The 26,437-nt window shown below is 38.0% G+C and overlaps 2 protein-coding genes across 9 annotated transcripts in view; one reads left to right on the forward strand and one right to left on the reverse strand.

The window, feature by feature from the left end:
* The window catches only part of TASOR (transcription activation suppressor), a 64,027-nt gene extending 37,602 nt beyond the window's left edge, over positions 1-26,425 (forward strand). The window contains exons 14-24 of one of the 8 annotated variants that reach the window (XM_026650291.2): positions 2,669-3,385; positions 5,638-6,077; positions 9,665-9,809; positions 11,375-11,431; positions 15,220-16,172; positions 17,386-17,508; positions 21,670-21,829; positions 22,610-22,718; positions 22,896-23,074; positions 23,161-23,319; positions 26,175-26,425. In XM_026650291.2, the coding sequence (XP_026506076.1) occupies positions 2,669-3,385; positions 5,638-6,077; positions 9,665-9,809; positions 11,375-11,431; positions 15,220-16,172; positions 17,386-17,508; positions 21,670-21,829; positions 22,610-22,718; positions 22,896-23,074; positions 23,161-23,319; positions 26,175-26,332 (3,200 nt within the window). In that variant the 3' untranslated portion in view covers positions 26,333-26,425. Of the gene's footprint in view, positions 1-2,668; positions 3,386-5,637; positions 6,078-9,664; positions 9,810-11,374; positions 11,432-15,219; positions 16,173-17,385; positions 17,509-21,669; positions 21,830-22,609; positions 22,719-22,895; positions 23,075-23,160; positions 23,320-23,725; positions 25,696-26,174 lie in introns of those variants that run through there. The other 7 variants (XM_026650286.2, XM_026650289.2, XM_026650293.2 and 4 more) reach the window with 7 other exon arrangements.
* The window catches only part of CCDC66 (coiled-coil domain containing 66), a 55,314-nt gene continuing 49,431 nt past the window's right edge, over positions 20,555-26,437 (reverse strand). The window contains exon 15 of the mRNA XM_029911216.1: positions 20,555-21,472. The gene's annotated coding sequence lies outside the window, so the exon portion shown is untranslated. The remainder of the gene's footprint in view (positions 21,473-26,437) is intronic.

Genomic DNA, 26,437 nt, shown 5'->3' on the forward strand with positions numbered 1-26,437 from the left:
CCCCCCCCCCCCCCCCCAAGCTGAACAGTCCCAGTTCTATATCCTTAATTTTTGTTGCCCTTCTCTGTACCTTCTCCATTTCTGATACCTTTTTTTGAGATGGGGGCGGGGGCAGAACTGCGTGCAGTATTCCAGGTGTGAGCGTACCATGGATTTCTATAGTGGCATTGTTATTTACTGTCTTATCTATCCCTTTCCTAATGGTTCCCAACATTCTGTTAGCTCTTTTGACTGCCGCTTACACACTGAGTGGATGTTTTCAGGGAACTATCCACAGTTACTCCAAGATCTTACTTGAGTTGTAAAGCTAATTTAGACCTCATCATTTTGCATGTGTAGCTGGGATTGTTTTCTGATATGCATTACTTTGCATTTCTCAACATTAAATTTCATCTGTCATTTTGTTGCCCAGCCACCCAGTTTAGTGAGTTCCCTTTGTAACTTTTAGCAGTCTGCTTTGACCTTGCATATCTTGAGAAATTTTGTATCCTTTGCAAACTTTGCCACCTCGCTGTTCCGCCTTTTTCCAGATCATTTATGAATATGTTGAACAGCACAGATCCCCGTACAGATCTTTGGGGAACCTGCTGTTTACCATCTCTCCATTCTGAAAATGGACCATTTATTCCTACCTTTTGTTTCCTGTCTTTTAACCAGTTACTGATCCATGAGAGGATCTTCCTCTTATCCCATGACTGTTTAACTTGGTGAGGGGACATTCTCAAAGTATTTTTGAAATTTTAAGTACACTATATCCACTGGATTACCCTTGTCCACATGTTTGTTGATTCCCCTCAAAGAATTCTAATAAATTGGTGAAGCAGATTTTCCCTTCACAAAAGCAGTGTTGTCTCTTCCCCAATAAATTGTGTTAATCTATGTGTCTAATTCTGTACTTTACTATAGTTTCAACCAATTTGCCTAGTACTGAAGTTACCCTTACCAGTCTATAATGCCAGTATCACTTCTGGAGGCTTTTTTTTTTAAAAATGGTGTCACATTAGCTATCCTCCACTCATCTGGTACAGCTGACTGTAAGTGATAAATTACATACCACAGCTAGTAGTTCTGCAATTTCATGTCTGAATTCCTTCAGAACTCTTGAGTAAATACCATCTGGTCCTAGTGATTTATTACTGCTTAATAAGGGGGGAAATTTTATCCACATTGAAACTTTTAGTCTCTCTGACTTTTCCTCCCTCCCCAGGACCCATCACTTATTAATATTTATATTGTACTAGCCCATAAAGGTACCAGCTGGGGACCAAAGCTCCACTGGGCTAGGCACTGTGCATGTGTATGATAGTCCCTTCCTCAAATAGAGCATAAATACAATAAATGTTGAGACACAACAGGTAGATATTGTCCTCCCTTCTACCTTTTTTGTAACAGTGAGCCTACTGTAATTAAAGTAATAAGCAATGATTGCTGCACACCACACAACAGACAAAGCTATATTAGAGATGGATTAGCTCCAAAAAGCATTAGAATATTTTTCAATAAGTGAATTGCAGACAATTTTTTAGAATAATATAACTCTTTAAAACCTGGAATTTTTCATTTCTTTCCGGGGGGGGGAATGTACCTGTCAGGGCTCTAGCCAGAAACCTAAGGAAGATCAGATCTTTTTACAGAAGTTAGGTGGGGTTGAAAATTAAACTGACAATGAAGAGCTTCACCCTGTGATGGGTGACTTCATCAATTCCATGATAATGGACTAAATCTTAGAAAGGGCTGGATTTCAAACTGAGCTAGGGAATGTTTGAATCCAGGGTTTAGATTTTGTACCCTGTATCTCTACTCTCATGCCTTGATTTTTGTCGTCTTTGACTTGTCAAAGAGTTTGACCTGGTAGGTGAAGTCTCCAATTTCTGTTTCTGATTGAGAAATCTTAATTAGGACTGGTCTTAACTGATGATTTGGCAACTTTTACTCTCAAAAAGGAACTTGGAAGCTGTAAAAGTATGAGATATTTCTCAGTCTTGGGTGAAGTGATTCATCCGTGGCAGACAGGCTGAAAGAAGTTAGTATAGCAGGTGCTGGCATCTGAACTGTGTGCCATGTACTGTGAAAAATCTCACTTCTCCTCTCCCCCCCGCCACCCCCCTTCATTTGTGTCCTGGCTTCTTTGAACATTTCTGAGACTTAGTTTTGGGTTTGGTTTGTTCTCAAAGCAACGGCTAATTGACCTTATGGATTTTAACTTCCAAGAATTGGGGCATTGCTTGAATAGTTGGAGAATGGAGGAAGGCCTTCATTGCCATGGTGATGAGAACAGTATAAAAGTGTACATAGAAAGGCGACAAGTGGTGATGAAGGCCTTTAGTCTGATCATGTTAATCAGACTGTCATCTTTTTTATTTTCAGGAGTGAAAAATAGGGGAGGTGGGGGGGAAAGTCTTCACTACAGAAAGATAGCAAACAGGATGATCTATTTATTTTTGATAAATTTTTTTTTTTTTTTTTTTTTTTTTTTTTTTTTTGTAAGTAGATTACCTCAGGAAAAATCATCAAGCTAAAGACTGGATTTAGATAATATTGCCATAGCTATAATTGTCACAGATAGTCACCAGAAAAATTGAAAGTGTAATAGTTTAGCAGTCATATTTTTGTCACAGCTTTCTTAATTACTTGTTTTAATCATGGGCTCTCTTTCCTTCCATCGCAGCACAAAAAAATGTTCCCTTCACAGCACAGAAAAGTTCAGCTACATCAGTACTGCAGGAAAACCATGAGATTATGCCAAAGCTCACGAAGTTCATTCAGTCACTACACTTCGCTTTAATTCAGTCTCGTAAAGACACTACTGCAGACTTCAATACTGTTGTGGAAAAGCATATAAACGAATATTTGAAGCGAAGCATTAGTGGGTCTAGCAAATATAGGGAATTTGTATTATACCCTTATGAATCACGGCTGGATGACAGAAAATTTCTATATCCTGCTCCAAAAAACAAATCCCATATTGACAGCTGCTTGCGTAATTACATCTTTGGTGCTGAAGCCTATCAACTGCCTGTTTCTAAAGCAAAAGAATTAATGGAGGGAAATCAGAAAGTTCAGCAGTTCAGTCCCATTTCAGATTATGAAGCCCCAGAAGAAGAAACTGACTTCGCAAATGCAAAAACTGGGAAAAGAAATGGTTCTAAATGTGATGGCGCTGCTGCCAAGCAAAAACCCCCTCATCCTGGGGACTATGATCCTGATAGACTCAAAGAGCTGATTAATTTAATTCAGTGCAAGAAAAAAAATGTAGGTGGAGAATCTGATACAGAAGACACTAGAAACAAAAGTGGACTGAAACGAAGACTACACAGTCACTCTGAAAATCTGCGGAAGCACTTAAAAATGAGTGAATCTTCAGAAAATAGTTGCCAGTATGAAGGTAAGAAAAGTAATTCATCTAGAACTCACTTTTTAAATAGTAAAATTATATTGAAAACTTGAAATGGAAGTGCTTTAGGCCTTTAGTGCTTAAGACCATTGAAATAACTTCATTGTTGCTTAGTGCTGTTCTTTTTATGCACAATTCCTTCATTCATAAATGATTAGTGTGAAAGATTCATAAATAAAGGGATGATTCTCATTGGACACCTTTATAAATATATATGACCTGACTCTCTCTAGCAGCCATGAGCACAAGCAACTGCCATTGACTTCCACAGATGCTGCTGATGTTCTGCAGCTCTAGAAATAAGACCAGTGACCTCTTAGAGAGTTTGCTTATAAAAGGATATATTTTGGAGGCTGTAGATATCCACACATTCTGTGCATTTAGAGTCTTTATAAAGCTTTTTGATATCCTAATATTTTCTGTAGAATTTTAAATAATTGTGTCTATCCCTTTATGGTTCCAGCGTGGTGGTGTAGTTTCCCTGAATGTGCAGACAAACTGAAACAGTAGCTTAGAGAGGCAAGCACTGCCGTCATTCCTCTTGATGTTTAAAACACTGAAGTTCAATATAACTGACACCAGCACTGTTAGCTATTTAATTTATCTTGGCAGAAGCTTATCTAATGCACTTATCCAGTGTTGCTGAATGTTGCATTCCTTGAAAGAATGTTAACCAGAAATAAGCTTGCAGTTAATTATCACATTCATGGGTTCTGTTTTTATTGTTGTCCCCACACACCTAAAACAAATGAGCATAGGGCACTTTTCTCTGCACCTTTTACCGCGTTGGCACAAGATAATAGATCACAGTTTTGCTAAAAAGGCTTTGATTCCTGGAGAGTGCTGCAATGTCTAATTGTTACTTTTTTAAGCACCTCTTGGCCTGCTTGGCGCACATGCACTTTCTACAGCAATTGAAGTTCCTGGTGTTGCCAGCAGTAGCTCACTTTTTTCCTCTCCTCCCTCCCCTTTTTCTCTCCACTCCTTGGAGAGGACAAGGATGGCATTAGTTCCCTTCAGTCCCTGATCTGTGGATAGTCTGCCTCCTGGCTTGCTATGGGAATCATAAGGATGTAAATCTGAAGCCACAGGAGTTGGACTCCTGCAGTGCTGCTAATGGGATTTATGGAGCCTTTCCTTCTCTTTGAGATCAGTGTAAAATATAGGATTAGGGCCAAATAGAAATGCAAATAAAACACAATCCCACAACATCCTTTTTGGCTAAATCCTACTGTTGTGTGTGGTTTTTTTGTTTTTGTTTTGTTTTTAACTTTCTCCTGCTTGGGTTGCATTTTCTATGCTTTCTATAGGCCCAAAAGTGAGGTTTTTGTTTTGAAAACCTTTTCATTTAAAAATAATTTAAACTAGGTTTTGTACAGGTTAGTTTTGAGCTCTAAAGACCAGAGAAGTTTGGTTATTGGTGCCAAATTGTGTCTAATTGGTATAGACATGCCTTAATTTATGAACTCCAGAAATTTTTTTTTCTAATCTCTGCAAGTGCAGCACTGGTAAAATAGCTAAAGTGTCAGATATTTGAAGTAGTTTAACATTTTTTGGTTTACTTGTTTATTTTAAAATAAATGAATGAATAAAAGTCAACTAACACCCCATAATTTGGGGGTATGGGAACTGGGGCAAGGAATAAATGGAATAAGATTACTAATTCCTTGGTTTTTGCCTGTGTCAATAGGGACAGTAATTTTATACCATTAAATAAACTTGTAAAATTGTGCCTGGGCTATTAAATTGTTATGATGATCTACTCATCTTCTTTTAATGTAATAATGGGGTTAGGGAGGGAGAACTAATTTCTTTGCTCACTCTTTCCCTCCCAGCAAGTGAGCAAGTTAGTATTTTGCAAGGTTGCCATAAAATATATAGGATATGTAATGTTGCCAAGTTAACCTTAAGAGAACTGTAACTTTATTTTCTGATGTTATTACAGTACTCTTACATCAAGCAAATATTAATTAATGCAACATTAATCCTTTTTTTCTGTTGTGTAAAATAAAATGGCATTGTGCAAAGTGGTCTGAAATAGGGCTGATCAGATCTGGGGGTAGACTCCCAGCCCTAGGAAATTGCTGGCTTCTCTCTTCCCTTCCCTTATTCACCCAGATTAGTCCAGTTTTTCTCTGCATGTGAACTATGGGAATTTACTCTGGAGCCTGGGAGGATGGCTTAGAAAGATGACTTGGTATTGAATGGCTTTTTTTCCCCTCCCATTCCCTTTCCCTCTAAAGGAGGAAGAACCTCAGAATCGCCACAGTCTGTTTTCTCAATAATTACCGGTCTCGGGGGACATGATACTGACTTGAGACAACAAGATGTATCGGACCCTGCAGTTACAGACACACATGGTCTCATTAAGTTGCTCTTAGAAACACTAGCTAGTGCAGGACACTTGGATTCATCATTGGCACGGTCTGTAAACCAAGCTTTAGGATTGGACACTGATGAAATAGAGGATTTAAGGCTAAAACACAAATACGAATCCATTCCAGCACAGGATAAGGAAGAACATGTGCTTCCTAATATTGCACAAGCTGAAAATGTAAACTTTAAGGATCCACATAGCCCAGTGATGTTGGAAACTGAAGCAACATGCTTAGCCTATCCTACTGATGTTGACCTAAGGCTTTCTGCTAGTGAAGTAGGCATTGACCACACGCTGCGTTTAAAAGTAAGTATCTTCAAGGGAAAAATCCAGCATTGCTAGGATGGTGATTAAGTGTACAGTGTTTACAGTTGTGAGAATTTCTTAATCATTTAGTTCCTATAAATTGCATGCAAGACTTCTGTTCTTAGGCATTTGTTTCTCCACATCTTGGAGCTTTTATATTTCCCAGGAACAATACTGAAAAGTCAAGTTTTCTGTACACCAACTTTTTTTGGATACGTGCTCTCGGCCATTAGGCCCATTCCTTTCCTTTCAAAAAATAACTAAAGAGAACCTTTGAAGATGAGACATACCTCTAGTCTCAATCTGTTCTGTCCTAGTTTTTCAACGTGTTTGTGGGGGAGCTCCAATAATATGGTTGCTGTTCCTTTGCTTAAGCAGGTAGCTGCCTGTTACCAAAAGACACCAGTCTATAATTTATCTTTTTCATTTTTCACCCCAGGTTGGAACCCGCCATCACTAACAGTCCATCTTTCTACCTCTTGCAGGGATCAGACATTTTTATTCAGCCTCTTAGATGATTCATGGTGGTGTGGCTTCTCTGTGGAGTATCAGGGGTTGTATTTTATGGGAGCAGGCATAGTAATGATTATATAATGGGCCCTGTGTGCCCCTCCTGCTTAGTCACCTCTTTTTATCTCCAGAGAATGGAGAGATCCACTGTGGTCAACCTTCTATTGCCATCCCAAGGGGATGGCATTGGATCCTGCTGGGATGAGGCCTGCTACATTTGGAAGCACAGTAAGGAGAGGCTGGGGGCCCAAGTTCCTAGATCCAGCTGCGAAGGGTACTGTACAGTCCTTAAACGCTGCCTTCCAAAATACTAAGGCACAAAGGATCTCTCTTCTCCCTGTTTACTCCTGCAGTCAGTTTTCTGTGGGCAGGTTAATGTGCTCCCCAGTCAGATGTGTCCAGTTCTAGTGTCCACAATTCAATAAGAAGGTTCATAAATTGAAAAGGGTTCAGAGAAGAGCCATGAGAATGATTAAAGGATTAGAAAACATGCCTTATAATGATAGACTCAAGGAGCTCAGTCTATTTATTTTAACAAAGAGAACATGAAAGGTTGACTTGATTAGTTTATAAGTACCTATATGGGGAATAAATACTTGATAATGGACTCTTCAGTCTAGCAGAGACAGGTATAACACTAGCCAATGGCTAGAAGTTGAAGTTGGACACATTCAAACTGGAAATAAGATGTCCCTGAAGTCTTATCTGCATCTCCATACGTGAGAAATTCAGGATCTGAGGCCAGATCTATACTATATAAATTTACATTGGGGTAACTACCTCAGGGGTGTTAGCAACACAATTATACCGACCAGGCCCCTGGTACAGACAGCATTGTGTCAGTGGGAGGGCTTCTCCTGTCAACATACCTTGCCGCCTCTCATGGAGGTGAATTAACTATGCTGATAGGAGAAGCTCTCCTGTTGGCGTAGTGGCATCTTCTCTAAAACGCTGCACCACTTCAAGGGTAGACCTTCCCTCAGACTCCTCATCTGTCTTAAATTCTGACCCCTGGAAATGGCAGTCCACTTCCTATTCAGTTATTGCTAGAGCATGGATTCTCAAACTGCGGGTTGGGACCCCTCAGGGAGTCACGAGGTTATTACATGGGGGGTCGCGAGCTGTCAGCCTCCACCCCAAATCCTGCTTTGCCTCCTGCATTTATAATGGCGTTTTTTATATATATATATATATATATATATTGTACAAAAGTTTGAGAACCACTTTGCTAGAGGGATTCAAGTATATATTAAGGAAGCATGTATAGTGGATGGACTTCCATGTCTTATTGGGATTAAGCATGACATTTTTCAAAACGGTTCAACGTTGGCCTGACTCTGCCCCCATTGAAGTCAGTGTGGGAAAAACTGCCATTGATTTTCAGTGGGGCAGTTAGGCCAGTGCTAAGCTTTTGAAAATCTCACCCTAGAACTCTTTCCCAAAATATGACCACCTGGGCCTACAGAGAATCTGAGCAGCCTGTAAGTGGCCCATATATACTTCCCTACACCATTACTGTATGAAAGTTGGAGTTTCCTCTCAGTACAGCTTTTGATTGTAGGGTCTTGAGAGTTCCAGTCCAAGGATCTTCTAGTTAAGTTTCCCAGATAAATTCTCCCATGGTCTAGGGGTAATCAGGTATTACCCAGCTCCTAGATTATTGGAGCTCCCTGAGCAGAAAAAGGAATTTTGGTCCTATTTGTAAATAACACTTATGTAAGCAGTTCTGACAATCGGAATCTGTTTGCAATGGTGTTGTAGCTGTGTGGGTCCCAGGATATAAGAGACATGTGGGTGAGGTAGTATGTTCTACTAGACCAACTTCAGTTGGTGGAAGAGACGATAAGCTTTCGAGCTTCACAGAGCTCATCTTCAGGTCTGCAAAAGGAAACCAGAGTGTCACAGTTAAATGCAAGGTGGGAAACATTGTTAAGCATAAGGGGTTAAAGCTGTGCAAGAAACTACTTAAAATTCAGTGGGCAGTTAACACCTCTGAAGCTGTAGGACAAAGGAAGGTTAGTGGGTTACAAATTTCTATAATGAGCCCAAAAATAGTCTCTGTGGAGACCATGATTTTTAGGCGATGTCTACACTAGCAACTGAACGACACAATTTTTTTTCTTTCAGAGGTATTTTTAAAAAAACAAAAACAAAAACCACACACACACAACCCGAAAGACAAAAGTTTTGCAGACAACAAGTGCTGGAACGTTTTGCACAGCTAACACTGCTCATTGGGGGGTGGAGGTTTTTTATCAGCAGGAGAGCCGACAAACAGCGGCTACACGGCGCGCCTTTTAGCGGCACGGCTGTAGCAACACAGTTGTGTCGCTAAAAGCAGTGTCGTGTAGACATAGTCTTCATGTCTAGCAGAGTCATGAATTTAAGTTTGCAGGCTTGTCTTTTGAAGGTGTTGTGCAGAGGCTCATTAAGAGTGAACCCCACACAACATGCCTTTCCAGATTCATTTGTCCTACGCATATGCCTATCACAACATGTGGTGTATCTCATTCAGTACATCAAATGCTGCTCCAATGACAACTGTGTTGGTGAAACCAGATAATCACTACTCTCTTGAATGAATTCACCCAGGTTGTCCCAGTCTGGAATCTAGCTAGGAATCGTACAGATTCTATAAATTGAGGTTAAATTCTGAAAGTTATCAACTAGTTGAGAGAGGTGTCTCTCTCCTGCCTTGGCTGTCAGCTGACTGAAGCTACCTCCTTAAGGAAAGGAAGAGAGCAATCAACTTATAGATGGTTCACAATGCTTGAAACGTGGGGGGAGGTGGGAGAAACCATCTAGCAAATGTGCCTAAAATGGCATTCTGAATTACTATGTGGAAAGACACTGTTTTTGTCACTTCAGAAGCTTTGCTGATGTTCTGTCATCAAGGATAGAAATACTTATGGTGAAATATTTCTGCCTGTGTTCAGATTTGATTAACTTAAAGGCAAAAATTCCATTAGATTGGTGATCTTATCTACATTCCTACTATTGTTGAGATGGCAAAGCTTAATACTTGTGTTAAGGATGCATCATAGTCTTGAACTGAGGGGTTGTGGTTGGTTTTTTAGGAACCAAGTACCGGAAGTGTTAGTAGCTTTGATGACTACAGCCCGTGTCCTAGCACTCCTATTGAACATGCTTATCGCAGACAACATTCTAGTTCAAATAATATAGGAGAGGTTGGAATACACTGGAAGCTGATTCCAATTACAGGTAAGACATATTACTAACTCTTATGCTGCCCTAAAATACAAAAATGTAAAAGAACCAGTTTTCTAAAGGTCTCATCTTTCATAGATCCCACTCTTGGGTCACATTGTATGTAGAGTTTTGGTTTTAATATTTGATTATTACAGAAATAGGCTGAACTATAACACCCCAGGGATCAGATTCTGCTGTGTTTATACCCATGAAACATCCCATTCTCTTTATTGGGCATTGTTAGCTGTAACAGAGACCAGATTTTAACCTCTTGGATGTGATGAATAAATAGGAATAGCTTTGGCAATATACTGACGTATAGTGTAGCTGTCTAGAATTGTGGTCATTTGCTTGAATTTGTATCTCACAAGATGTATCAGACTTAAAAAAAAAAAGTCGCAGTTGTCATTTTGGTAATGATGGCACACTTTTAGTTGCAAGATTAAACAGGCTGATACTACAATGGGATTCAACATAGAAATCATTTAAGGTTACAGTTGACCTTGCTGGAAGAAGAGTCCCTTCTCACCAAATCAAGCTATCCTACTAGAGGTACTTCAAAGTCTTTTTTTCATCTTTGACCATAAGAATGAAACCCATTTTTCTCAGAGAATCTTCTTTAAAGAACCTTCTCATCCTACTTCTTGATGACTGAGTCGACAGTATTAAGTCCCTGAGAAACTTAACGAGTGTTGGCTTGAAGGGTGTGGATGGTGAGATAGAAGAGGTGAGAAGTCGAGAGTCATAAATGCATCTGAGGCTGGGCACTGAGTCTTTTTCTCCCCCCCACCCTCCTTTCCCTTGTGACTGACCCAAATAAGATGTATTAATTGTCATACCCCATGAGTAAAAGCTATTGGTTCCTGCTCATCTTCTAAGAATCCTGGAGTGGTGGCTGTAGGTGGAGCTGGATTGGCTTTATCAAAGGGCACTGAGACCATTTTAATACCTATCTTCTTGTTTTTTATTTCCATAAACTTCTTCTTAAACTTTTCAATGAGATAAATTGCAAAAGGTCAGATATCCAAGCTATCCTAAGCCCCAAAGGACATCAATACCAATTCAGTGCTTTGCCAAATGGCGAAAAATTGAGAGACTGTCAAGTGTTATGGTGGACAATGTATCTTTTGCATTATGGGATGGAAACAATTACTATGTGTGCTGACATCACCTGGTTGTTGAAGTAGCAGTGGCAAGGAACAAGATTAGGCAGCTCAAACTATAGTTTATCATAAATGCTGGATGTGGGAGTTCTTATGAGGATTTGCCAGTTGGCTGTTAGTGTATAGTCAACTATTAAGTTTCAATATTATGCCAAGTTTTTATCTGAACCATGCAATTCTCTCTGAAGTATTCTTTTGGATAAAAAGAGAAGGAACATCCCTGATCACCAGAGATGAAGGAGGTGGTGTGTTAAATAGACATCACCAGTGTTACAAACTCTAGTTCCATAAGAGTTAACTTGAAAGTTAACCCCATAATCAGTATGTAAATACAATAACACAATTAGTTTATGAGAGGTGCTAGATAAGTATCTATGAGAAACTCTACAAATGCTAACTGCTGCTCTCCCTCAGGAGGGGCAGGAAGAGATCCAGAGGATCAACTGGAAAAACATGGAGATAACCAAACAGGTGAGAAGGATGGCTTCTTTTTTTTTTTTTTTTTTTTTTTTTTTTTGTGTGCATATGCCACTACTTCCCAATTGATAGTTTCTTCTGGTATTGAATTTTCATCAGGAAACTGGGAAGTGGAGCAGTAGTCTGCCATTCAATTAATGGAATTGATTCACTGAAGCGACTCAAGAATGTTAAAGGAGAATTAGAACAGTCTTAAGATTTCAGGCTTTTCCGTCAGTTGTTTGATTCTATCAAACATACCTTCCTGAAAATGTAATAGTGTCAAGGAGCCTTTGAATTTGCTTGTAGGGATTTAAGATCTTTTTAATATCATCATTTACGATAAGCTTCTCTGCCTCTGTATAATAGACTGCATCTGATGGTTTGTGGGTTTCTGTATTTTTGTGGTGGAGAGATGGTTGTGGAAGGAAAGCATAGGCCCCAGGGAAAGCAACTTCAGTTTTTCACTTTTTCTCAATTGTAAGGAGATAAATTAGTGATTGATCTCTTGCTATCAATTTATAAATAGTAAGGGAAAATAGTAATTTGCAATTTTGATTTTTTACATTTTCAATCCTCTATCGTGGTTGTGAGGAAAGATAGAAAGTTCTGATTTTTTTTTTTTAAGTAGTAAATTCTTTGCTTTTTGTTGCATGATGCTTTCCAGTCCTTGTCATTGAAAAAACTTATTGAGGGAAAACTTGCCTTTAGTTACCTAATTTATATGGATATCTTGTGTTGCTGAGCACTGGATAATCTTTCATGTCTTAATTACTACATAAGCCAAACTCCACAATAGGCTGGAAATAAACCTGGGTTTGTTTTAGCTATCCGCTTTCTTGCTTATGATCATTTGTCCCAACCAGAACCTAGTTTTATTCCTTAAATTAAAAGTTCATCTTGAATCGGGGGCTGGTCTCTGACTCCAGAAATTCATTCCAACTTGGTTCTTGCTTGCTTTTTCCCTGATACCTTGTACAAGAAGGCTAATGGGATAGTAGATTATATTAAAAATGATAGCTTTTAATTCTATTCATCTTGCACCCTAAGCTATTAAATGTTCTGGGATTTTTTCCTTTGGCATGCACTACTTTCACTGCTGATTTTTTCCCCCCCTCCCCCAATAAACTCATCAAAATATAGTCTTTCTTCCTTTTGTCATTCTAGAATTACATCTTTCTACAGCATTGCAGAATCTCGTTGTAAATCAACAAGGATAGCTAGATTTTATTTTATTTTTAAAGCTGGTATTTTTTCATGCAGTCCTTTTTTTCTACAAACTAACTGGACAGACCAAAGTAAAGTAGGAAGTCAGACCTTTAAACAGGAACAAACGCTGGAAGTTATTTGCTCAATATACCTGTTTGACAATTTGTGCTCCTCCCTACACACTTAGTTTCTCTTGAGTACTTGTGACCCAACGGTGTAGATATGTGAAGGATGAGAGTGCTCATTAGAAGAAATCGCCCCCCCCCCCCCCCCCCCGCAGTAAAGTGGCTGAAAATGCTTTCAGTTTAAAATTCTGACCCCAAAGCATACCTTCGCACTGTAGTTTGCATTTATGCTATAGTTGTTAGCCTCATTGCTTGCAAAGGCTTGTTTTCTTTGTTACATAAAGAATACTGTCAGGTTTTGGGTGTTTTTTGTTTTGTTTTTGTTAATAGGCGGTTTCTCTTGTCAACAAACTTGAATAGAAACTTCTACATGTTCAGATACCCTTGTGTTGAAAGGCAGAATCTGACGTGTGGGTTTTTTGTTGTTTTTTTAAATGCACTGAACTTCTCTTGCAAAACAACTAAATTGATCGTTCAGGTGTTTGTGATGTCTCAAATTAGTGTTAAATCTTGTATCTCGTATCTGTCAATGATTCAGTTTCATATTTTGAATTTAGAAATTTAGCCATGTTCTACATAGTGAAGCATGGGGGATCCGTTTTAAAAACTTCTTCCCTAATAATCTGTATTTAAGGATGTAACTGAATAGTAATACAGTATGTCCTATGAAAATTTAAAAAGTGGTAAAATTTATAGTATTGTTAATTTAGTGTGATTTAGGAGTATATGAAAAGATTATAGTACCATATATTTCTGGGTACAAAGATAAAATAGAAGTTTTGTGAAAGTACCATTTTTGATAAGCAGCTTGACACAAATGAAATGCACAACTAAGAACATATTGCCTGCATTTCACACTAGTGCAAAGTAGGTTTTAAAATGTTAACGTTGTGTAGGGAACGTGGCTGCAGTGCTGCTACATTCTGGTAATTTTTCGCTGCTGGAAAAGTCTTCAGGGGGAGATGGGGAAGGGAATATGTTTTTAAAATGACTCTTAAAAATATCTGTGTAGCAGTGACTTCTAGATTCAAATGCACTCTGCATACCGGTGTAAAAAATAATATATCCCAACTTCCAGCCCTGCAAAACACATCACTGGTTCTGAGTCAAGCTCTGTTCTCTTCTTTTTGCATAATCCTCAAAATAAAGATTCTGCAGGTCATTTTAGACCCTCAGTTACACCTAGGCAACCCAGTTGCCTTCAGTTGTAATTGCTTGGAACTTAATTGGAAAAGAGGGATGGGGGAAGCCTGGCACAAAGGAATAGAATCTGTTCACTTCTGACTGGCTTTGCAGAGACAACAGGATTTTAAAATCCTAAAACAAATCTTGTTTTCGTCACTAAATTAAGTAGATTAGTATCCTGTTAAGCACACAAAGACGTCTGTTTGTGTGTCTTGTTTTGGTACTTACTAGTAAAAGTATAATTGCACTTTAAAGGGACATGAATTTAAGACATTATTACATAATTTTGGATACCATTTCTACTCCAGAGATGACACTCCTCTTCCCCCATCCCCCAGCCAGATTTAGGGGTTTTACAATCTCATTCCTCCCCCCACTTTTTTTTTTTTTTTTTAAATGGTTTTTCTGTCTCATGGTGCTGTTAGAAAGACCCACACAAACCAAAGAGGAAACTGATTGAAATTTCAATTTCCCCATGTGGTACTACACAAAGTGATGTCAAAAGCACAAAGTAAAAACCTTTGCAGATTTGGCAAAGAGGCAATGGATTGAATGTGCTTGGGGACGGAACTAACCATATCTAGAAATGATCTGTGTGAAACTTAGAATAATACAGTGAAACGTTTCCATATCTGTTTAGTGTTATCTGGTCTGTAAATGGAGTGCTTCTGTTACTGCTGTTAATCTTGTATTTATGAGCATTGAAAGAAACTTGCTTAACAGTAAAATTGTAGGGAGACCTGAGATTGAGGGAGTCACTAGCTGAACTCAGATTTTCATAATTGCATGCCAACAATGCTTCAGTAATGGCTAGCCATCCAACTCATCATTTTACATGCACACAATTTAAACTCTACACCATAGTATGTGACTTCTACTTAGAAGCTAGATAGGAAGAAAATGTCAATGATTTAATTGGTCACCTACCCACTTCAATTTGCTTACATCTCCTGAAGGTTATGTTGCTTCCTATTGTGCAATAGTGCTCATCGGATATTGTTGTCGGGCAAAATGACTTGCTTAGGAATGAAAATCCATAAGCAAGAGTAATGAAAAATCCTAAAATATTCTGTTTTTCTCCCCTCGCCCCCTCCCCCTCAAACCAAAGAGAGGTTAAACTCTGAGTGCTTCTGTACTAGCACTTGGCATTAATGCCTCAAATGCAGAGTTAAGTTGTTAGGCAGAAGTTGATGCTGTTTTAAAATTTATTACAAACTTCAAGTGTCTGTTTTATTTTTGACTTTTCAAAGATTAGATTTATAATAATTAACTCTTCCTGTATAGGTCTGAAATCACCAGAAGAACAACTGGTGTATTTACCACCAAAGGATGCCCTTCCTAATGACCCCCGGGTAATAAATAGACAAAGAAGTTCTGATTACCAGTTTCCATACTCTCCATTTTCAGACATACAAAAGGGGACAAAAGAAGATGGACTGTATACAAGTCACGTGGAGAAAAATGAAGATCAGTGTGCACTAACAGATCACCCTCTTGCATCTAAGCACTCCATAAGTGGAATAATAGAGTCTACATTATTGGAAGAATACAGTCTCTTTGCAAGAAAGATTCAGGAGATTTTGCAGCAGAAGAATATTGCATATGTGAGTGGAATGTCCACTCCTGTCTTTTCAGCCCAAGAGAGGGTAATGAGACTTTCTAAATACATATGTTTACAGGCATTCGACATCTCTGTCCAAGAGTATATAGAGAGGCTGAGTGAAAAGCTAAATAATGTTGCTCTGTCATCTTCATGTGGTAGGCATACTCCACCTCTTAATTCTAGTCCTGATCCAGCAGGAGATGCTGTAACTGAGGCTGAATTGAATCCTCTACCAGAACAGGGTGTATCTGTTTCAAGTGACTCTGACAATGCACTGTTATCAGAACCACCGAGTAACAGTATTGTGGAGGAGCCAAACTGTAATGAGCAGCATTCATCAGTGAACTTAACCATAGTGAAAGAGGAAATGGACTGTGTTAGTGCCACCACAGAGGTTTTACTGACATCTGATAAGAACACTTCCAGTGATGATCCACTGGAGCCACCAGAAAAGACTCAGAAATCGCCCGATAACTTAAACATTTCAACCCAACCAGCACTCTCTGATTTTATAAGCCAGTTAAAACCTGAAGTATTCAGCAGCTTGGTCAAAATAATTAAAGATGTACAGAAAAACACTGTGAAATTTTACATTCATGAAGAGGAGGAAAGTACCCTCTGCAAAGAAATACAGGTAAATAGGTTTTTCTTTTGGGACCTATCCTTAGCATAGAGCACACACTTCATAGCTTATGTAGGCTGAGCAAATTGCATGCAGCAGGGGCTTCTTGCATTCCTTCATTTCCCTTTTCCCCCCACTCCAAGACAGCAGAAGCTCACTTTGTGCCATGCTCCCATCCCCTTCTTTTTCAGGAACTCCCATCAACCAGTCCTTTTGATCTATAAACAGTTGCAGAGGTGCTCAAAGCTATGGCTCTGTTAATCAGCTGGCAGTGGCTGTGTCCCCCATTTTCCTCCTTCCTGTCTTTCAGTTATTCCCCAAAATCAACAGGATTCTGCTCATTGATGCTTGGAACATTCCCTGAAATAGTGATGTTCAAAAATTGCTCTACATCCAAACAGAGAAATGCCATTAAGTTGAGTGTAAGGCCTTGAAAGCTTGTCCAAATAGTTCTACATTTTAAAAATGGTGTCAATGGAGCCATTCAGTCTGGGGTGAATAAACCTGACTTGCAAACACCTCAATAAAGGCATAGATGCATTTGAGCTTTGAAATTTGGTGTTACTTTTTCATGAGATAATGAAGGCTCTCCTATGGTATATTTGCACTCAATTTTTAAGTCTTCCTCTTGTCTAGGCAAGGTATAAACCTTTCCAGCTGGACAGTGGGATTGGTTGTAGAAGAGCCCTTGTTTTGTTCTTTTTGAAAGTAGCCCTGTAGGGCAGCTTCTGTGAGATTTCAGGAATAAAACAGAAACATGATCAAAAGCATATTGTTCTCCATTCTACTTGAAGTGGAAAATTTATTAAGGAATGGTCAGGGAATGAAAAATTCCTATAAAATTCCTATAATTTTTGCTTCTTGAAATTCCAGATCATGTTGAGAAATTGCACTTTTGTTTAATATTAAATATCATGGAGTTGAACGTAAAATGTTTTTGGCTTTTAGTGAAAAGTGCAATTTTCAGCAGAGACTAAGGTGGTCAGCCATTTAGATGGCGTTCTGTAAAAATAATTACAGAAATAGCTTTACAAAATGAATCTAGTCCCTGTGTTTCTATACCTTTTTAGCTAGTGCACTTGGGTACAGGTAAAAATGAATGTGTAGGATTTTTTTATTTTAAAATGCCTATGTGCTTGCTTGAATAGTAAAAACTCTACATGGTGAGCTTTTAAATTGCATTGGTTTAACTAATTAATTTTTTTTTTTTTTTTTTGTGGGGTAGGAATACCTTACAAAATTAGGTAATACAGAATGCCACCCAGAACAATTCTTGAAAAGAAGAGCTACTTTAGACAAACTATTGATAATTATTCAAAATGAAGATATTGCCAGCCTCATTCATAAGGTACATTAAATATATTTAATAGTACTAGTTTAATTTAAGTGTGAAATATAGAAAGTTGACTCAAAGCTTAAGTTAGTCACTTGCATTTAAAATGTTTCATTGTAGTGTGCATCTTGAGTAGAAGGGATTAAACTTGTTTTGACTTATCCAATTTTGTAACTCTTGCACCACTACTTATGACCACAACTTTTTTCCTTTTAATTTATATTGGATAAAATGGAAGCACTGCTAGCCAAGGTTGAGTTGAGTTTGCACCTAAAGCAGGGATTTAACAATTTTGTTGTAGTATTTGTTGAGTAATATTCAGATCTTGTAAATAAATTGGTTAGTTTGAGTTAAAATTAAGAAATTTAATACCAAGTGTTAGGGAATTTTGAAGCAATTTGCTCAGTTAAGATTATTCTGAACAAAGTCTTTAAAACTCACTGACATCTTGGGCACTGTATACAGAAAGCATGGGTTTTTTTTGTTTTAAAGGCTTGTTTTCCATTATTTTTCAACAGTGAAAGTTTCCCTTTCAGCAGGGACTAACTATTGTTCTCTAGAGAATTCCACATATAAACAGGTCTTTCAAAATGGAACTAAGGTCAACTTACCTAATGTCAGGTGGCCATTTTTGAGAAAGGCCTCTATCTCCTATTGTCAAGGAAACTGAGGCCACCCAGGGCACTCTTAACCTAGGGCTGCTGGCTTCACTTTAATTGGAAACAATGTCAGTCAATAGCTGTATTGAAAAGGGACACCTGACTGAGAGCAGCTGTGGCCTCTGTCCCATTGGGGGGAAAAAAAGGGAGACGGCAGCTATTTTGAAAGAGGCATTTATTCGGAGAGGTTCATGAAGAATGTTATGCACCAGCCTCTGCTGACAGATAAGCTATAATAGAGGCTGAGACTAAATGTATATCCCATATCAGAAAAGACAATAAGAGGACAAAAAGAATGCCACCATGGCTAAACAGCAGAGTAATGAAGGCAGTTGGAGGCAAAAAAGGCATCTTTTAAAATTTGTAAGTCCTGTTTTAGTGAGGCTAATAGGAAGGAGCACAAACTCTGGCAAGTCAGGTGTAAAACTATAATAAGGCTGGCCAAGAGAAAATCTAACAGTAAGGAATGTAAGTACATCAGATGCAGGAAGCCTGCCAAATATGCATTGGGACTACCTGATGACAAAGAAAGGAGCAGTCAGGGACGATAAGGCCATTGCAGAGAAGCTAAATGAATTCTTTGCTCAGTCTTCATTGCAGAGGGATGTGTAGGAGATAGCTCTGATGTAGATATTCTTTTTGGGAAACAAATTTGAAATACTGTCCCACACTGATGTCAGAAGATAGCTAATGTAACACCAATTTTTGAAAAGGGCTCCAGAGGCGATCCTGTAAGTTTACAGGGTGGTGTACTTTACTTCAGTACCATGCTAATAGGTTGAAGCTACAATAAAGAACAGAATTATCAGACCTGTAGAGAGAAACAGTATGTTGGGGAAGAGTCAACACAGCTCTTATAAAGGGAAGTTGTGCCTCACCAATATATTTGAATTCTTTGAGTATGTCAACAAGCCTGTGGATAATGGTGATCCAGTTGATAAAGTACTTGGATTTTCAGAAAGCTTGTAACAAGGTACCTCACCAAAGGCTCTTAAGGGAAACTAAGTAGTCATGGGAGAACAGTGAACGTCCTCTCCTGGATCAGTAACTGGTTGAAAGATAGGAAACAAAAGATATAAATAAATGGGTCAGTTTTCACAAAGGGGACCCCTCTGCTTACCTCTCTCCAAAGAATAACCTATGCTGTTCAACGTATTCACTATTGATCTAGAAAAAGGAGTGAACAGTGAAGTGGCAGAGTTTGCAGATGATACAAAGTTAGTCAAAATGGTTTTTAGTCAAAAGCTGACCACAAAGATTTACAGAGGGATCTCACAAACAGGGTGACCGGGTAATGAAATGGCAGATGAAATTGAATGTTAATAAGTGCAAAGTTATGCAATTTGGAAAAAGTAATCCCCCCCCCCCCACCTATGTAATGATGGGGTCTAAATTAGCTGTTACACTAAGATCTCTTTCTTAGTGTAACTGTGGACAGTTCTCTGAAAACTTCAGCTCAGTGCACAGCAGTGGTCAAAAAGACTAACACTATGTTAGGAACCCTTAGAAAAGGGATAAGTAATACGACAAAAAAATCATAATGCTACTATATGCGCCCACACCTTGAATACTGCATGCAGTTCTGGTTGTCCTATCTCAAAAAAGGCTATAGTGGAACTGGAAAAGGTTCAGAGAAGGGCAACAAAGATGATAGAGTATGGAGTGGTTTCCATATGAGGATAGATTAAAAAGACTAGGAATGTTAATCTTAGAAAAGAGGAGACTAAGGGGCAATATGATAGAAGTCTAAAAATCATGATTGGTGTGAAAAAAGTGAATAAGGAAGTGTTATTTGTCCTTTCCTCCAATACAAAAACTAGGGGGTCACCCTATGAAATTACTAGGCAGTAGGTTTAATGCAAACAAGAGGAAATACTTCTCACACAATGCAGTGTCAGCCTGTGGAACTCATTGCCATGGGATGTTGTGATGGCCAAACGTATAACCAAGTTCAAAAAAGAATTACATAAATTCATGGAGTTCAGGTCCATCGATGGCTATTAGCCATGATGGTTGGGGATCCAACCTGACTGCCTGAAGCTGGCAGGGAAGACAGGTGTGGCTCATTCTAAAATTGCCGTGTTTTGGACACTCCCCTTGAAGCTCTGGTATTGGTCACTGTTGGAAACAGGATACTGACCTAGATGGACTGTTGGTGTGACCCAGTGTGGCAGCTCTTACGTTCTATTATGGAAAAATTACCATTAATCCTACATTTTTCTGTTCACAGGCTACCTATTGCATCATGTCTATTCAACAAAAAGATTAGGAAAGGGAAGTTGAGGGCCTGTAGGGGAAGGAGGAGAAAAATGTGTGCATGCAGGGGAAGGAGATGCAAGAGGTAGGGGGAATTTTGGAGTACAGGAAGGAGAAAGAGAGTGGGGTAGTACAGTCTTCCTGCTTTGGGCAGTGTCAGAATGACTGTTGCCAGAACATACCAGCAAATCTAGCAGTGATGATGAAATAGAACTTTTAGTGATTTAAGTTTGATACTTCATACCATGTGATCTTTCTAACAAGAGATAACATTCTCTTTTGGTTTCTTGACTTTTTGTTCTTGTATGAATATTTTAATTTTTAAAGAGTTCCTTGACAAAAAACTGTTAAAATGGGGTTAAGGTTGAGAGTGCGTATTAGTAATTTAGGGTAAAACCCAAGGATGTTTCAGCTATCCCAGAAACAAGCATTATAAAGGCAAGATATTCCAAGTTAAGTTAAATGCAAAAGAAATCCAAAATGTTAAGATAAGGAAATAGAAAGGTAAGACACATCCTCACTGTATTGACACAGTGAGGGGGCAGAAGAGAAAAATGTAATGTATTTTATAATTTCTTCTGATCTGGGAACACTAAAGCATTTAGCATTTATCATGTGTCATGGTGTCACTACAGGGCAGAGTTAAGGTTGTTTGGAAGTCCATCAACCTTAATTCCATTTTAATGTAATTTCTGTTTGGAAATATAGATGTAATAGTACCATTTGATCTTTAGTCCTGGACATGCTGTGAACAGAGACTGCAAGCTTCCCCATACAGCTTTTCAATGCCCATCATTCTTAATATGTATTCAACTCCATGGAGGTTTCATTAATGCTGTTCTGTGTAGTTTCATGATGCACTAAGGAAGAGTAAAGGGAACTTTGTCCGTTCACTATGTGCACTTGATATTATGTTGATGGCTATGTATAACAACTTAATTGGGATGGGGCAGCGATTAGAGGTATTTTGTGGAATATTCACCTTTTCGTACTGTCATCACTTCCAACCTCCTCACCTTCATTCTGCCTACGTTTCTGTAATGACTTCATTGTGAGATCAAGTCCTACAGAAATAAGTACACTAGTCACTTCTGGAAAAGTTTGTCTCAGAACCCAAAAGTTAGCATTGTGATAGGGGTGGAAAATTTGTAATCCTTGGTTTACTTTTTCATAGCGTTTCAAATCAACCACTCTTCCCTTGTCTGCTTGCATCATACTTGTACACCTTTAATTCTAACTATATATTTCTCTTTTTAAACAGATACCTGGTTTAGTAACTCTGAAGAGGCTTTCATGTGTCAGCTTTGCTGGTGTTGATAGCTTGGATGATGTGAAAAACCACACATACAATGAATTGTTTGTGTCTGGTGGTTTTGTTGTGTCTGATGAATCTGTTCTTAATCCAGAGTCTGTCACAGTTGGTAAGAATTTTTGTTAAAAATCATGAATTTTTAGTACAGGAGAAAGACGTCTTATTGACAGCACTTGAGAATGAAATCCTCCATTTAACTACAGAAGAGAGGCGATGAAAACTTCTTGCAGTGATATGTATCAAGCTTGTTGTAATGGATCACCTCGAAGAGGGTTAAATCAGTTCATTCTCATATGCACTTTATTATTAGCCTTTCTGGAGGTAGCTGTCTATAACCAACTGGATTGGGGTCACCAATTAAAATTTCATAGGCTGCTGATGTAGAAGTCAGTCTAGTCTCTCAGCCTGGGTCAAATTGAATAGCTACCTTGACATGAAAAGTTTTGTATGATGCTACCAAACCATTAATATTCCAGTCCTCAAAGAATTATACACAGCTTTTATAATTGTAGCCTTTATTTAAGACCGCATACTTCTCTCCATTCTCTCCTCCCTCCCCCCCATTTCCCCCCCCCCCCCCCCCCGAAACAAAACTTAAGTTAATTCGTTTTTAATGGATCTCTCTTAATGGCAATAAGTCACTGAGTCAAATTTAGTGTAAGCTTACACAACTGTAGTGGACCTGGGCCACTGACAGCAAACTAATCTATTAGAAACTGAATCTTAAAAAAAAAACAGTTCTTACAAAGCTCAGTACTGGGGTTATGTTTTCAGCTGTTAATCAAAGATCTGTAAAATGGAAGACACAATAGTTTTTGTGCTTAGCTTAGATTTTAAATGTTTTTTTTTTTTTTAAACTATATAACACATTATTTTCTCTCCAAAATAGATAAACTTAAAAATTTCCTAAAGTTCCTTGAGGACCTCAATACACCTGATGGGAAGTGGCAGTGGAAAGTCCACTGTAAAATACAAAAAAAACTCAAGGAGCTTGGGAGGTAAGCAGTGTACTCTAAATACCAAAGTGTTGAAATGACATGTTAGAAAAACAGTGCTTTCAAAGATGTAAAATCTTAAATAAAGAGAATTATTTTTGAAGGGAGTTTTCATTATGTGATATATTATGTAATTTGAATATTGATCTAAATGTAAACCTCCAATCCTCTTTTAAATAGAATGAATGCTAAAGCCTTGAGTCTGCTGACACTTCTGAATACCTATCAGAAGAAACACATGGTTGAGATTCTGTCATATCATAACTGTGACTCTCAAACACGAAATGCTCCAGAATTAGACTGTCTTATCCGACTTCAAGCTCAGAATATACAACAAAGACATGTTGTCTTCTTAACAGGTAAAACCAGAACTTGCAGCTGTTTTTCTTAAGTTTGATATTATTGTGTTACTAAGTCACTCCTCTTTCTCTTTTTGTAAATTCAGAAAAGAATGTCAAAACATTTTCAAATTATGCTGATAATGGAATAGTAGTTGCTACAGTTGATGACTTTATGCAAAACTTCAAAAATCTCGTTGGCTACCACAATTCAATTACTGAAGAAAACAACCTTCCTTCACCTGGTGTTCCTGAAAGACAATCAGGTAATATTCAGCATATTTTATACTTTCCAGCTAGTCAGAGGAGTGGGGTGGAGGTCCTTTAAGTGTAGTGTGTCTTTACTCTTACAAAACAAACTCTGTAGATTTGTGAGGAAATCCCAACTCTCAAATACTCTGTATTTTAAGAAGTGGGAAAGGGATGCTGGGATGGAATACTTTACGGTATCTTCAATACAGAATTACTGACTAATTCAGTATCCAAGAAAGCCTGATGATGATGATTGATTAAGAGGGAAAGGTAATGTGTAAGCCAAATAACATTCCCTTCTGTTCTGAGAGAAGGATAAGCTTAATGACAGATTTAGTAATGGTAACAAAATGAACTTGGATGTCAGTAATTGTATTCTGTAATTGTCTGATCAAATACTGACCTACTGTATAACTTTAGATGCTGTTTTGACATTAACCCCTTTGGAGCTGGGAGTTGGGATTTCCCAACACTAAACATGAACACAATGCGCAGAAGCTTTTAGCATCGGAATATCTGGACATTCACACAAAGGGTTAAGTGTGTGTGTTGAGTAAGTGAACAAGAGTGGCAGAAGACCAAGCCTTAAGTGATATTGGATTTACCTACCCGAAGCATAACACTCTGTGAGTAGTGTATAGCTTTTTTAAAAAATCATATATTTCAATAGAGTAGGACTTCTCTTTCTTAATATAGTTCTTGTAGAAAGCGATGAAAAGGACGAGGAAGATATGTCTTTGGATTCAGGGGATGAAACATCACAAATAGAAATCTGCAGTGATGCCTCAAAGTATGATTCTCATTCAGAAGCTTTGCAGATAGAGACCAAAGGCTCACATGGAACAGATTCAAAAGAAAAAACTTTAACCGATATGCAGCTGTCTTCTGAAGGACAAATTGGGTTGATGGAAAAAACTTCTAAACTTGATTTGGAGGAGATACAGCCAATAACTCCTGTTTCTACAACATGCTCTGCTGAAGGAGACAAAAACAATTCAGTAGAACAAGTTCCTTTCAACAACTTTCAAGTTTACAGTAGACAATTAAGTATGTCCCATCAGTTCAGTCATTTTAATGTTCTCACTCATCAGACTTTTCTGGGAACAACATACCCAATTTCCACAAGTCAAAACCAAGAAGGTGGGAATTATTTTCTGTCTGCTTACAGTCAGAGCATGGATACAGACAAGTCGTCATCTCCTAGTAATTGGGATGTAAATTGTGAATCTTCCAGGCCATATTCAAAATAGAAATAAACACAAAACTAAAACTTTTTATAGGTTTGTTGTGGACTTCTTTCTGTTTCTAAAAAAGTGAATTAACAGTTTCTATTTTATTCTCTGAACAAAATATTTCTTGTCGTTTAACTCAAATGTTTCCGTCTTATTTAAATCATGATGGCCTGTACCAGTTGAAGCATCTGAAAATTGAAATAAATATATATTTTTTAACATTTATTGTATTTGAATTATCTTGTTTTGTTGGCACTTTTAAGTTTTTACATTTGTATTTGACCTGTAATTGGGCTTCAGTTTGAAGTCTGTTTTAATGTAAAACTGAATGTTTGCCTAAAGCATGTGAAATAGCAAAGCTTCATTTTTTAAGTAAACTGTAATAGAGTATCCAAGCCACTTGTCTTTAAATGAATATAAAAACTGTTATGTATTTATTTGATTGACATTGGACACAAATTTTGTACAAAATGTTTTTACATAACGATAAGGCAGTGTAGTTATTTTAATGAAAAAATATATATAATACTGGATTTTGGCTAAATACCTCAATTAGAGTAACCAATGGTGCAGTTCCATTTAAAAAAAAAAATAATAAACTCTTCATGCACATGGGCCTTAGTAGCAACTTGCTTTGTTTTATATCCTGTTTCTAAAATACAGAAAACTGATGCTACAAAATTTATTTCAATACCATTTTTGTGTGCATCTAATTAATCTGTTTAGTACCTTCTGTTTACCACAACTGCATGGAAATAGCCCTACAGTTGTAAAGTTCTGTATCTTCTTATAAATGTACAGATGGCAGACAGCTGATTTGTTCTGTCTTAACTTGAATTACTATAGTAGTGTAACAGGTAGATACTTATCAGTACTTTTAGGCTCTGAACTTAATCTTCTGCTAAATGTGGCAATGCCACTAAAATGAATATCTTCATAAGAGTTTAATTACTGTTCTCACCCTTTCTTTAAAATTATATGTATTGTGCTAGATTTCTGTCTCCTCCCCCCCCCCCGAACATTTTTCTGTAGTAACTCAATTATTGAATCACAAATGTATCAACTTTCCTTGTGCACAGTCTTGTAAATACTATCAAGAAGATTTCCAGAAAATACTATGTGGATGGTAAAACAAATTCTGGCATATTTTTTTTTTTTTTTTTTTTAATTTAGTGTTAAAGTCCACTACCACCTAAACGTTTTCTTATATTACTAAGTTTTGTTTTTTTGTTTTTTTTTTTCATTTTCATCAAGACAGTTTATTTTTGTTGCAGTCAGTTAAAAAAAAAAAAAAAAAAAGGGACAAATGTTTTAAAGGCAAAATGTGATTAAGCAGCCACAAATGACAGGTGCACTCACTACTTATAGTAGCTAAAACTAACTAATTTCAAGCTGGTATTTATTTTTAAAATACCCATTTAATGCATTTTAAGTAAAACACTTCTATAAAAAGATGACTTCTAAAAATAGAAGAAAAGCTCCCACTCATTCAGAACAGAGGTGGCTATACAGCAGCACAGACAGATATGGAAGCAGAGGCTATTCAGGCAATCAGGCGCTGGCAGTCTAATGCAAACGGAACGTATGTAAGACCGCAGGTGGAAAATCAACATTAATCAGTTGTGTTCTCATTTCAGATACAGGACAACCGGCTATACACACGAGGGTGTGGATCTGTGGGCACAGTATTGTGTTTTGGGTGCATATGCATGCATCCAGGTTGCCCAAGGGCTCCCAGCTAGGATTCGGTGGCGAAGCATTACTCAGTTGGCACGCACGGAGGGGCATGTTATAGGATCAACTGATACTGCTGTTGTATGCTGTGCAAGCGCATCAGCAGCCACTGGATATATTGGTGATACACCTGGGAGAAAATGATCTGGGAACACTTAAAGGGGTG

Source organism: Terrapene carolina, unplaced genomic scaffold, assembly GCF_002925995.2.
Source record: "Terrapene carolina triunguis isolate 2854851 unplaced genomic scaffold, T_m_triunguis-2.0 Scaffold89, whole genome shotgun sequence".
Lineage (NCBI taxonomy): Eukaryota > Metazoa > Chordata > Testudines > Emydidae > Terrapene > Terrapene triunguis.